Raw genomic sequence first — 14223 nt, 5'->3', positions numbered from 1 at the left:
TCTGTGTCCCCCGAAAACTAAAAAATAAATATTAATTCTCTCTTTAAAAAAAAAAAAAAAAAGATGGAGAGGGCAGGGAAAGGGTGGGTAAGGCCTTCTGCAGGGAGCCTGAGAGCAAAGGCCGGGGGAAGTGGTCAGAGTGAGGGAAATCCCAAGGAAGCGCCTGGTGTCCCTGGATTGGGGTGCAGGCCTGTTAGAAGGGGCCTACTGGGGAGGGCCAAAGTGGCCAAGGCCTACATCCCGCGGGTCCCCACCTTTTCTCAGCCTGCTTCACTCCATCCACCCCCAACTTAAGGACAGGAGGGGACGGTGGGGCTGAGGTCACTGTCTTCTGGAGCTGGAGGCCGGCTGCAGGCTAGGCGGGAGGAAGCTTTTGCCAGCCCGCGCGCGCTGGAGCAGTCAGCGGTGCTGGTACCGGGCGTGGGGGCCCCGAGCTGCTCTGGGTGGGATACTGGAAGGCCTAGCCAGGCGCTTGGCTTTTCCCTTGCAGACAGGGAGGGGTGACCGGTAGGGAACCTGGCGGTGCCGCCACCCCTCGGAGGCCCTGGCCCGCGGGGCAGGGGTGACTGTGTTGGGTGCGCTTCCCGCGGAGAGGACGCCCGCGCTGTCCTCCTCGGCGGCGCCCCGGGTACCCAGCAGCGCGGGGTGTGGGGAGGGCAGCCGGCTGAGGGAGGCCTGGGCGCTCCACAGAAAAGGATGGCCTCAATCCCGCTCCCTGCCCCTGGAGGGCTCACGGCGCTAGCGAGCGCTTCCCCAGCGTCCCAAAAGCCGTACGCGACGTACAGCGACGAGCTGGCTGGCAGCTAAAATACCGGCTTGCTGGCGGATGCCGCCGCAAAAGAGCCACTGCGCGTGCGCAGACTGCTCGCCGAGGAGTCCCGCGGGACCACGAGAACCAGAATGCCCTGTGCCCGCGGCGCGCGGTGCTTGCCGGGATCTGCAGTCCGAAGGTGGAATGGGCGGGCCGCCGCGGTGCACGCCGGGGCCGGTAGTCAGCGGCTCAGGGCCGCCTCTCACCTGGCCGGCGTCCGGCGTCCGGCGTCCGCGGGGCCTATGGGAGCGGCGGCCCGTCGCCCCGCCCCGCCCCGCCCGCCCGACGTCTGTGCCGGGACATGGCGGCTGCCGGTGCTAGGTCCTTGAGTTGATAGCCCGCTGATAGTTGCCAACTGCCCCCGTCGGCTGTCCGTGCGGGCCGGGCCCAGGCGCTGCCGGGACGGTGAGGAGCCGCGGCCGCCGAGGAGGAGGAAGTGGCTGCCGCAGGAGGCCGTCTCGGCCGGCACATGGCGTCCATCTTGCTGAGAAGCTGTCGCGGCCGGGGCCCAGCTCGCCTCCCGCCGCCCCGCGCCGCAGCCCCGCGGGGTAAGTACCCGGGCCGGGCCGAGGCGCGGGATCTCGGGGGCTCTGCTTGGCTCCGGGTGCCGCGTGCGCGGGTCTGGCCGCGCGGGCGCCTCCCCGCCGCGTGCGGCCCGCGGGGCGCCCGGCGGCGTTCTGACCTTAGTCGCCCGGGTCGCTCCAGGTCACTGTCCCCGAGGGGGCGTGGAAAAGTGTCCGTGCCCCCTCCGCGGGGAAGCGCGGCGTCCACTCTCGAGGACCGGCGTGCCCTGTGGCCACGCTCTGGTCGCGGAGTCAGCAGCCCGCAGCCCGCAGGCCCGGGCACCACCCGCCCGCCCGCCATTGCCCGGGTGGGGCGCGGGCTGGCTGCGGGCAGCGGCCCGTGCTCCCGCTCTTCAGCGGCCTTCCGCGTTTGTGTCCTGTTTGTAAGGTTGCCATAAAGGTAAAAGTCACCCAGTGAGGGTGAGACACCCGGGAAAATGCAGTTCTGGACGCTTTATGGATTACAAGTGCACCAGGACAGGCACGGTTCTTGTCATTTTTAGCAACGAGAGCGGGTGGGGAGGACCGCAGGAGCTGCCCAGTTCCCGCCGCCTCTGCTGTCAGAGTTGTCTGTACCTGTTGATGTGTTCAGGATGCTGATGAAGTACTTCTGCCTCTTCGCATTTCTATAGCATGTTTATGGCTTAAAAATTAGATGATTTCTTTCTTTTTTTTTTTTTTTTTCTTTTTCGTTTTGTTGTGCTTTTATTCCAGAACAGAATGTTTTTGTTTTGGAATAAATATTTAGTTATTTTTCTTTATTTATTAAGAACATGTTCTTTAGTATTGTACACTGCACTGCAGGCAGATGGTTCGCTGCAGAACCAACAAGGGAATTCAGAGCCAATGGGACTCAGGGCTGGGCTGTGGGAAGCCTGTTCCTGAATGCCCTGAAGTGACATTCCCCTGGAAGTAGTACAGGCCATTATTAAGATCCCTGGTTAGTGTGGTTCACTGTCACAACTAATGAGCTAAGGCCAATACTGTATTAAGATTATTTTTATTCTTTTCCATGCTTTATTCAGCACATACTATAATGTACTTTTTCTTTATTCTGTACATATTTTATCCTGATATTCTCTCTGCTCCTGGACGCATTCAGGACACATTCATTTAGTCAGGGCTCTTTAGATTGTGACACTTTCTTAGGCATCCCTTGTTTTCCATGACCTTGATAGTTTTGTTTTTTTTTTTAATTGTAGATGGACACAGTACCTTTATTTTTATGTGGTGCTGAGGGTCGAACTCAGGGCCTCATATGTGCTAGGCAAGTGCTCCACCACTGAACCACAACCCCAGCCCATCTTGACAGTTTTGAGGAGTACTGGTTAGATATATTGTAGAATGCTTCTCTCATCAATTTTTTAAAAATGTTTTTCCCATACTTAAACTGAGGATAATGTGTTTGAAGGAGTAGGGCACAGAGATGAAGTGGTTCTCATCACATCCTATCTAGCCTCTGTACTGTCAAGATGATTTATCATTGTTCATTATCACTGTTGATATTGACCTTCATCCCCAGGCCAAGGTGAGCTTGTCTGGTACTCTCCTTCCCCTTTCCATGCTTTCTTTGGGAGAAAGTTGCTGTGTTTGAAGTCCATCTGAAGGATTAGTGCGAGAGAAGTATCCAGCCTCAAGGCCCCACAGTGCTGTTGTTTAAACCCAGGAGGACCATGGAGGAGTAGGCTGAGGGGTCAGGAGGAGTTCTTGGTGCTCTTCAAAGTGCAGGTCCCAGGAGACCCTGGGAAACCTCTGAAGAGGAGGAGGTCAGGATCCTGTCATGGGAGCTTATTCTTCTGGAGGCCAGGAGAAGTAAGGTGTGGTATAGTAAAAATGTATATTTGGTGTCTGTGCCTGATCTTGGTTACTGAACTCCTAAAGCTCTTGGAGTGACAGGATTTTCTGGGTGTGACTGTAGTGGCTTTGTTATTCACAAGTCCCTTCTTGGATCAAAGTATAAAGTGCAGGTGGGGCTGGCCAGGCTGAGATTGGAGGGTTGGAATTTTAGCCTCAATCTCCAGGGAAGGGAAGGATATGGAGATTGGTGTAGTCCAGTTGTGCCTGTTTAATGAGGCTGTGAAGGAGCCTGATGTGCTTAGGACCCTCTATGCCTCTTCCTCTAGCCGCTCATTTGTGATGCACTGTCACAGTGACCGAAGCACTTAGCTGGGTTCTGTGCAAATTACCAAAACTGAGGGGGCTGTGGGACCCACATTTGTAGTGGGCAAAAGTGTAGGCAGCCTGGACACCCTTGCTGAGGGTCATGGGCTCCTGAGCCCTGGCATCCTGGGTGACCTTTCCCCCAGGGGTCTCTGTGGAGAGTTGGAATAGCCCTCAGAGTGGGTTTGGGTAGGGCAGGGGAAGTGGGGACTGGAACTCTTTAAACAGCATTGCCTAGGCTATGGGCTTGGGGCTAGGTGGGTGGGGAATTCTGAGCCAAATCCTGGTGGGACGGGAGTGGCCAGGCAGGGAGGAAGTGCAGCACCTTAACAGAGGAAGGGGCTGTGAAGATGTGCTCATGACCCTGTACTTTTACATTTAACTTGTAGGGCTTGATGCATGTAAGAATGTAGCTAATATCTTTTACATTATGAATTGTGCTGACTAAACACTTGTGAGCCCAGCTCCAACTTACTAGGCAAGTACTCTACCATTGAACAACATCCCCAGCTCCCAACTTACTAACCAGACTGTCCCCAGTCTGGTTAAGGTCCTAAATGTGACATTTGGTGGTATTAGATACCCTTCCCATAGAAGCATGAGTTTTGCCTCCTGGTAATGACATAAAATGACAAGTGGATGTCCTTACTGCCACTCCCACTGCCTGGAGGATTGGGCCAGATGGCATTTCACAGTGCCACCCTTCAGTCCTATTGGCTTCTTGCATGCCTAGCCTCTGCACAGGCTGAGCTGGCCCTTCTGGGGTTGTTGCCCCTGGATCTACTGCACCCACAACTGTCTTGTCCCCTGCATGCAGTTTGATGGCACCACCCTCATGGTGCTGTGAGTGACCTCTGACATGCTTATGGGAACTAGAGTGAGGTAGGGAAAGCATCAGAACATGTCTGAACCCTAAAAACGACCTGTATGCTCGCTCATCACAGCTGTTATCCAAGAAACGGCTTCCTTTTGGTGTTGGTTTTTCCTATAATCTTCAGCCCTTGTCACCCTGGGGTTGTTGCTTGATCTGTAGGGCTGCCTGTGCATTGGGGGTCATGTACACCTTGGCCCCTGACCATCAAAGCCAGCCAAGGCTAGCAGGGAGGAGTTCCCAACAGGCGGGAACTATAGGTCCTAAGCCGGGGACCCAGTGGCCTTTCTCTAGGGCTTGGCCTGCTTGGCTTTCTCCTCAGGGCTGCCCTAAGACCCTGTTTCCTAACTGGAGAGACTTTTCACTTAGCTATGCTCGGAAGCCAGGCTTCCAGAAACTTAATGGGTTTCTACTCTCAGACTTTCACAGATGCCTGGTTGGGACCTGTTCACTTACTTCTTCCTTGTTTTTGTCATAGGTAGTCTGGGGCACCGGCATCGTGCTTGTCTCAGTTGTGCCAGCACCGTGGGGCTGATAAGCCGCCTGTAAGTACACTCATCACTTTGTACCTGTCTGCTTGAGAATGCTGAGTGTGGTGGGTAAGTCCTGCATTGTCAGGGAAAGAGCAGATCCTACTTTCTTTTTTGTTTTTATTTCTTTTAGATCCTTTATTTATTTATTTTTAGCAGAATGCATTACAATTTATATTACATATATAGAGCACAGTTTTTCATATCTCTGGTTGTATACAAAATAACAATTACCTTTATTTTGAAATTTTTATTTATTTATTTATTTTTTAAGAGAGAGAGGATTTTTTAATATTTATTTTTTAGTTTTCGGCGGACACAACATCTTTGTTTGTATGTGGTGCTGAGGATCGAACCCGGGCCACACGCATGCCAGGCGAGCGCGCTACCGCTTGAGCCACATCCCCAGCCCCCCAGCTTCTTTTTTATTACCTTTCCAAGTGGTTGCTGCTGGCACTTGTGGCATTGCTGTGTGTGATGTTGTTGAGTCTGGCCGCTTGGCACCACTGTGTTCACTTCCAGTTTGGCTCACATGGCAGCACAGATTCAGGTAGGGTCATGAGCTTGCTGGTAGACAACAGTGTTGCCTCTTCCACCCCAGCCTCCAGTGCGAGTGGTTTCAGTTCTTGCCTGCACATCCAGTTCTGCCTTAGGACGGCTATAGTCAGTCATGCACCATCATAGCAGCAGAACAGGGGCTAGTGCTCATTGCCTGTAGTATAGCTTTGGATTTCAGTATTCTTTGCCATGGCTGTTTATTCAAGTATTTTTATTGGGAAGGGACATTTTTAGCACTTAAGGTTCATATTAAAATTTAAAATGTATTCTTTATTAATAAATTTTTAAAAGAGATTTACTTAATGAAAAATGGTAAAGCTGTTTAGATGAACTCATATTTCAAATTAGCACTTTCCGGTGAGCAGCAAAGAGCTTTCATTTTTCAATTTGCACAGAATAAGAAATCTTGAATCACACCCAGAAAAGTCATTGTGAGTGGTAGCCATTGGTATGGTTGTTTGGCAGTTATTTTACAGCCTAAGATAGTCTTTGATTGAAATGGCCCAGGCCCCTGATGGGGAGTAGGTGGAGTACTTTCCATCCAGCACAGCATTGGGACATTCCTGAGTAGCTTTTGACCTTAATTATGGAAGTGAGGGAAGCAAGGCAGCACGCCATCTTTGCACAGGCAGTGGGCATTTATGCAGCGAGCAAGAAGCATCCTGCAACCCAGTGGGGCTTTCCCCATGGTGGGAACACTTGATTTGGGGTGAGGGCCCTTTCTGTCCTGCATTTCCACGTGGCATGAATGCCAGTGAGATGTGCTTGGGAAATAGCACTATGCTGATGGCCAGGTGCATCCAGGCCCCTGGCAAATGTTCCTGTAGTATGTGTCCTTGGCACATAGCAACATTGCTTTCCAGGCTCACAGTCTCAGGCCTCAGGCTGGAGCAACGCACTGGGCCTCTTGCTTACTTTGTTTGTGTATGTTCTCTAGTCCCCCAGCAGAGGGGAACCAGTAGTTTCACATCTTAATGTGGAATTTTTGTAAGCACGGGGCTCAGAGTTGCCCTGCACTTCTGGAGTCATCCTTCCTGGTGGTGGTGGCTGTTGCTATGTCATTCCTCTTTTCTTTGTTCTTTCTTATTGGGGATTTCTTAGCCCCTGTTAGCATTATGCCCTGAAGAACTGGGCAACATGTCCTGGTTGATGTCCTCCCTGGCTTGACCTTGGTTCATTGCCTCACTTTGTGCCTGTCTGAGGGCAGCCATGGCAGGAGGTTCTGGGAGTGCCTTATGCCAGTCGTCTCCTTGGGAGCAGCCTGCAGGCCTTTGTACTTGTGGCATTTTTACAAATTTTGACAGAAGTCAAGAACACATTGTGACAGGAGAGTAGGTCTGGGACCCCATGCTTACTCCCCGAGTGACTGTGCATCTGACATGGTAGGGCTCAGAGATGCTGGTTCTTTGCAAGGCACTCCTTGGTTTTTCTTTTCTGGAAGCGAAGATAGGGTGTCTGGTTGTGGTTATTGGCGTTTGCATCCTCAGGTAAGCAAACAGCTTCACAGCAGTGCTGGAGTGTGTAGTGTGCCCAAGCAGGCCTCCTACCAGCTGTCTACTGTCTGCTTCTTGTTGAGATGTTGCATTTGCTCAGCAAGGTTCCCCCATTTTACAGGTGATTTATCAAGGAAGAGAAAAGCAGGAGGTCAGTGATAGCGTGGTGAAAAGCTGGGCCTCTTGGACTGGCCTTCCTGGATGGTGCTGTCTCAGCTGCTGGCTAAGTTCTGTATTGATCAAAACATGTTTTAATGTGATGTAGCAGTGCACAGTGGTGCACGCCTATAATCCCAGCAGCTCAGGAGGCTAAGACAGGGGGATTCCAAATTTGAAACCGGCCTCAGTAAACCTTCCTGGCTAGATTATTAGTAAGAGCTCTCTGAGCTTGAACACAGCCAGGTCTGTGGGCGTGTCCCAAAACCAGATATGCCATGAGCCTCTGTGCTTTGTCTGTTTTAAAATCTCTTCATCTTTGTCTGTTGGCTGCCCCTTTAAAAAACTGCTGACATCTTGCCGCCTTATGGAAGCCTTGTTAATCAAATGTTGGAAAGCTGTATAATTAAGCATGATGGAGAGAGGAGTGACATGTATTCCACATGTAGGCACTGATGCCATCCACACATGACGAGAAACGTGGCCAAGTGGTTCTCTGAGCCTGAGTGGGCTCTGCCACGTTCTCTGTGGCCTGGTCCTCAGCAACACTGTGGCTCAGGATGGTGAATTCAAGGGATGGTTTCCAGGCGCTTGGGTGAAACAGTGAGGAGAGCCCACACACACTGAGGGAGGTACACACCCTCTGCTCACCACACCAGTGTCATGGTGTGGCCCCTGTACTTTTTTGTCTCATCACTCCATCTTCAGAAGCTTTCTGTGAGCTCAGTGCTAGACTTTCAAGTCGGTAGTTGAGAGAAGACGGATCCTGTAGGGCTCCTAGAGAGGTCCACAGCCAGTGCCTGTGCCCAGTGTGTTTCATGCTGGCAGAGCAATGCCCCCACTGGACCTGCCCTCCACCTGCTGCAAGCTAAGGCAGGTAGGTGCACCCTGGTGGTCCTGCAGGATCCAACCTCTAAGCCTAGCAATTCTAGAGGTTCCCATCTTGCATCTACTAGTTTGATGGAATAGTCATTGCCACAGCCATTTCCTATTCGGGGTACTAGGCACATATTCACATGTACTTCCAAAGGAAGCTCCCAGAGCCTAGAGTTGAAGTTACTTGGTCAGGATCAGACAGAAGTAAGTAGTGGAGCCTGATTTTGAGCCCAGACGGTCATGGCCCTCACTCTGGTGTCTAGTCAGATGTAGAAATGACTAGAGATGGGAAGAAACTAGGATAGTGTGTGTGTGTGTCATTCATATATATATGAATGACAGCCCTCTGGGGTGGGTTGGAGCCTATGGCCACTCAGGTGGCTCTGTCCTCAAGCCATGGGAGAGGCTTCTAATTTGCCAGACAAGATAAGTAGGAGATGATAAACCTGAAAGAGAACTGTACAGGCCAGTTGTCCCACGTTGGATGGCAGATGGCATAACAGCTCCACATGGGGAACAGAGGTGATGTATACAACCTCAGGCTCTGGGGCAGGCCTTGTACTTCCTGAGACCTGAGACTGCAGTGGCCCTCCTGACCTGTCTGATTTGTGTGTGGATGCAGTGGGCAAACCTATGGGCAGGACTCACTGTTGACAGAAGTCTGAGAAGTTTGGCTAACACTTAACCCTCACCAGCTCTGGCCCCGTGTAACCTGCATTGGGTGGGGAAGGAGCATGCCTCTCCTCTCAGCTCCCCAGATTTAGGACAGCACTGTGATGAGACAACAGTGGAGGTAAGGCGGGGATATGAGCCAGGCAGGGCACAAGCTGTCGATAGCTAGGCAGGGGTGGCCAGTGCTACAGCCCAGTGAGTAGGGGCCTTAGGCCTTTGGCTTGGCTGTCTTTGAGTTTGTGCTTTTGCTCCAGAACCTGTTAATCAAAAGTCACTTGTTAGGGGAGAGGACCTCTAAACTAGACAGACTTCTTAACTCTGTTCCTCAAATCCCAAAGAAGCATATCATACCTCTTTAAGTTAATGGTGCCCAGAGGTTGGGTTGAGTCCTGGGGTCACTATGCCACTCTATGCATGTCTGTCCTGCTGTTATATCTCTCTAGGGACCTGTGAACCTAGATACTGGTGGATGTGGAACAGGCCCACCTGGGGACACACATCATTCTGCTATTATGCCCAAGCCCTCCTAAGGGTTCCTGGGGGTCTCAGGTCTCAGGAAGTACGTGGGATTTAGTGCATGGTTGTGATTCTCTGTGCTGCTGGGCAGCCACAGACTGCAGCTGGCTCCTCATTGCCATTTTCCCTTTTTCCTTTTTCAAGGAATATTCCATCTGGCTGCTGCTTTCCAGCCCACCCTGTGTACCTCTGCTTCAGAGATGAGCCCCTCAGTGTTTGGACTTTGAGGCCCAAGCACCCACGCACAGCAGCAAGAGTGCCATGGACCCCCACTTCAGCAGGCTTGGTTGTTACGGGACCTCAGTACCTTTCTATTCGAGGCTGGCACTCATCACCCCCCCTTAGTGATGATTCTGTGGTGGAGAAGTCCCTCAAATCCTTAAAGGACAAGAATAAGAAGCTGGAGGAAGGTGGCCCTGTGTACAGCCCACCAGCTGAGGTGGTGGTGAAGAAGTCTCTTGGGCAGAAGGTGTTGGATGAGCTGAAGCATTACTACCATGGCTTCCGTTTGCTCTGGATTGATACCAAGATTGCAGCACGCATGCTCTGGCGCATCCTCAACGGCCACACCCTGACCCGCCGGGAGCGCAGGCAGGTAAAGGGGACACACCAAGCTCTTGGCTTCACCCAGAGATTGCTTTCAAAACCTCGTTGGGACTTGCTTTCTGCTGCTTTGGGTGAGGAAAATATCAGTAAAACCTCTGAAACGGGGCTGGGGTTGTGGCTCAGTGGTAGAGTGCTTGTCTAGCATGTGATGCACTGGGTTCGATTCTTAGCACCACAAAAAAAATAAATAAATAAAGGTACATTGATAGCTAAATATAAATCTACAAAAGTGGGGACATCCCCATAATACCACCATCAAATTGTGACAGGACCTCAGTACCAGCACCCAGTTCCCTCCCAGTGCCTCCTTGCTGTTCCTTGAAAAGTCCACACTGTGTGGCTGTGGCTCTTCTCCCCCAGTGCCACGGTGTTCCTCTGGGGAAGTGTCTCTTTACTGATCGACATCTATTCTGGACTGTCAGAAGTCTTGCTGGCATTTACACCACTCCTTTAGTCCTGGCTCCAAGGAAGTTCTTCCTAAACAGGGCATGGTGGTGCATGTCTGTGGTCCCAGCTGCTCAGAAGGCTGAGATGGGGAGGATCACTTGAGCCCAGTAGTTGGAGGCCAGACTCCCATTTCCAAAAAAGCAAGATGGACACAGTGGTGCAAACCTGTAATTCATCAACTCCAGAGGCTGAGGCAAGAGGTTTGTAAGTCTGAGACTGACCTGGGCAACTTGGTAAACTTAGCAAGACTTTGTTTCAAAATAAAAGTTTCATAAAAGGCCTGGGGATGTAGCTCAGAGGTAGAACACCCCTGGGCTCAATTGCCACTACAAAAAAGGTAAAGACTCTTACCATTGTCACTCTTTTTTTTTTGTTCTGGGGATTAAACCCAGGGGTACTTTACCAATGAGCTACATCCCCGGCCCTTTTTATTTTGAGACAGGGTCTCACTAAGTTGCTTAAGGCTTTACTATTTGCCCAGGCTGGTCTAGAATTTGGGATCCTCCTGTCTCAGCCTCCCATGTCACTGGGATTATAGGCATGCAACTCTGTACCCTTTTCCTGTTGTCTATCTTTGTCTCTCAGGGCTGCCACCTAAATACTTCTTTTCTATCTTGTTCATTCTTTTTTCAGCTAAAATAATCTTTTAATGCATCTGTTAGTTTTCTTTTCAATGCTCATATTTTTACCTCTAGAAGTTCTATTAAGTTTTGAGTTTTTTGATTTTTTTAATTTATATATGATAGCAGAATGCATTACAATTCTTATTACACATATAGAGCACAATTTTTCATATCTCTGGTTGTATACAAAGTATATTCACACCATGCACATCTTTATACATGTACTTTGGATGATAATGTCCATCTCTTGATAGGCTTTTGTTTATTTTTTTGTTTTTTTGTTTTTAGTTCATCTTTTTAAGTCTTCAACAATTTAAAGTGTACTTATTTACAATTTTAAGTATACTTACATTTGTCTCCTGGCATGAATTCAGTATTTTCATTTTCTTACTTTTGTGGGAGATGAATCTTGCTCTTTATTGTGGACCTTGGCTACAGTGAATGATGTGTGTTTTGTGATTTCGAACTGTCAGTTCATCTGCAGCATGGTCTTGTCCATGGGAACCCTGTGCAGTCTGTGTGTTGAGTCAGCTTCTCCAGTGTGGATGTTGCATTCGCCCCTGTGGTGCAGTGGGAGCTGTGGGATCTTAGAGGCCATGGAGGGAGCCTGTGTGAGATCCCCCTCCAGGTACAGCTTCTCCTGCTTGCTCAGTCTTTCCTCCCAAGAGCACTTCATTGTTCCCAGCTTCTGGGAGTTCCCATTACCTTTTGTGGTCCCCACTATTTATTAATTTTTAAATAAACCTTTAACTTTGGGATGATTTTCGTCTATAGGGAAGTTGCAGAGATCCTGCAGAGTCCCAAATCATCTGCCCCAGCTCACCAAATGCTTGTCTTGGTAACTGGTCACAGCTCAGCCCCTTACTCCTGACCCAGGCTTGATTCTGTTTCCACTTTCTGGGCAACTTCCTTTCTCTGGTACAGGACCCCATGCTGCTCCTGAGGCCCTTCTTGTCTGGGATGGCCCTACAGTAGGGCACACTGGCTGGTGTCTGGTAGTGTAGACCCGGGGCTTGTCTTGCATTGTTTCCTGGTCAGCAAGTGCCTTTGTCACCTCCCACTAGGGTCAGTGAGATACCTCAGGGATCATTGGTCGTGTGGCCCAGATGACGTCTGCCTGGTGCCTCCTTGCATAGCACCCTCTGCCCTGAGGACCAAGGAAAGCAGGTCCAATCACTCAGCTCTGCCCCTGTGGCTGATACCCCCATGTGTGTCCAGCCTGGGCCCTGCCCCTATGCTGCTTACATCCCACTGCCCTATTGCTCTTTCCCCATGTGTGGTCTCAGAGATCCACTCGGAGCATGCATGTCTGAAACAAACCCCAGTCTTCCCCCTGCCCATTCCTGAATATCTCTTGGCGGCCTCCAGCTGCCATCAGTTCAGCATGGCAGCCCACCCTCGCTGGCACTTAGGCCAAAGCCTTGGCAGCTCCCAACACCTACATTGTTCTATAGCAGCCCTAGTCTGAGTGCTCCCCACCCCACCACCCATCCTGCCCGAAACTGTGGCCTACGAGCCCTGCAGTCTATCTCCATGCTTTTACAACAACAGTCCTTTTAAAACAGAAGTAGGCAGGGTGTGGTGGTGTATGCCTGTAATCCCAGCGGCAGCTGGGGAGGCTGAGGCAAGAGAATAGCTAGTTCACAGCCAGCCTCAGCAATTTAGCAAGGCCCTAACGACTCAGTGAGGCCCTCTCTCTAAATAAAATATGGAAAGGGCTGGGGATGTGGCTTAATGGTTAAGTGTCCCTGGGTACAATCCCTATACCAAAAAAAATGGGAAGTGGGCTCAAGCTCAGTGCTCTGTGGGCCCCTTTCCCTGGTTGAAGCCAGAGCCTTCCCAGAAACTATCCTGCCACATGCTCCACCCTCGCCCTGACCCTGCTTCCTGTATTCTTCCTGTGTAGGCTTGCTGCCCCATAGCTAATTCTCGGTATGTCTTGGAGCCTTTGTGCCAACAGGCTCCACTCTGAAACCTCTCATGTGAAACACGAGACCACTCCAGATACACAGGACCTCAGGGCCTTCCACTGACAAGTGCAGCCAAGTGTCTGCATGTTCCTTCCCGTCCAGCTATCTCCAGCAGTTGGGCATTGGGCTTGCAGAAATAGAAAATGGTTTATGCCTGCAACTGAGGTGGGCATTTGTAAAATGATAACTGATAAGGATTTTGGGTATTTGTCAGCTGTGTGTCCACGTAGCAGGGGAGTCCTCATGAGCTTGGTGATACAACTTGGGGTGGGAGCTCAGGCACACAGACTCTTTCACCAGGAACCTGAGGCCTCTAGTCTTCTGGTGTGAGCATTTGGATGCCAGTAATTCTTCCTGGCTCTCCAGCAGGGTACAAGGGCAAGAAAAGGGATTTTGGTTTCTCAGTCCATTGGCACCTCCATATCTCATCTCCTTTGGAGTGTGTGTCCATGTATTGATTTGGAATATTTGTTCTCCTGTCTGCCTGTGATAGGAAACTAGCTTATTGTTTCAGGTCTCATGTTTGAATCCTATCCATGTTTTAGCAGTATCTTTGATCTTTTCTGAAAAACATGTATTTTTAAAATTGATACATAAAAGCAAAAATTATGCCTATTTAGGAAGTCCATGTGATGTTTCAATACACATACACATTGTATAATGTTTAAATCATCCTCTGCCTTTTTAAAGATAATTGTGCTTAAATGTGCCATATAGCAAGTACTTGTAATTCTGCTTTTGTGTTTATAAATGCTTAAAAAGTTATTTTATTGCTCTGTTTTGCAAAAAGTTTTCTTTTAAAAAAATATGCAAGCATTGTTTGAAATATATGTTCTGATGGATAAATTCAGCCCGTTCTAACTGGACATCAAGCATCTTGGTGTTAAAATGTGCCTGAAAGCGTGGGGTTTCAGAGGTGCTGTGACCCTGGCTTTAATTTTTGGCTGGCACCGGGCAGGCATAAGAGTGGGATGATCTCACAAACAGTTTTTTGTTGCCAATGTCTGTAGTGTGAGCCTGCAGGCACAGTGTTTCTGCAGCATCAGGGGTAGGAGAGCTTCCCCACCCTGACTTAGCATCCGGGCATTCCCTACAACCATGACCAAAAGGAAGGGACCAAGGTCAGGAGGCTGTGGCAGATGGGTTGCCCCTCTCCTCTGGACTTCTCGCATGCCCAGTGGTGACTTGATCTCTCATAGAAACCCTTCTTCCAAAGCAGAGTGTTCGAGTTAATGGTTATGCCACAGGCCTTTTGTTCTTTGTGAAGTAAGTGAAGTCATAGTCCATGCTCTCTTTCCTTCTTTTTTCCAGTTCCTCTCTATTGAGCGTGTTCCCAGGTGTTAGCAGTGGCCCTAAACAACTTACTAAAAT

The 14223-nt window shown here is 50.2% G+C and overlaps 1 protein-coding gene across 1 annotated transcript in view; it reads left to right on the top strand.

The window, feature by feature from the left end:
- The first annotated feature begins 1056 nt into the window (after positions 1–1056).
- Letm1 (leucine zipper and EF-hand containing transmembrane protein 1) overlaps positions 1057–14223 on the top strand; it is a 36266-nt gene continuing 23099 nt past the window's right edge. Inside the window, exons 1-3 of the mRNA XM_027940283.3 lie at positions 1057–1359; positions 4884–4950; positions 9351–9801. Of these exons, the coding sequence (XP_027796084.1) occupies positions 1281–1359; positions 4884–4950; positions 9351–9801 (597 nt within the window). The 5' untranslated portion in view covers positions 1057–1280. The remainder of the gene's footprint in view (positions 1360–4883; positions 4951–9350; positions 9802–14223) is intronic.

Source organism: Marmota flaviventris, chromosome 7, assembly GCF_047511675.1.
Source record: "Marmota flaviventris isolate mMarFla1 chromosome 7, mMarFla1.hap1, whole genome shotgun sequence".
NCBI lineage: Eukaryota > Metazoa > Chordata > Mammalia > Rodentia > Sciuridae > Marmota > Marmota flaviventris.
This window is presented reverse-complemented; position numbering and strand designations above follow the sequence as displayed.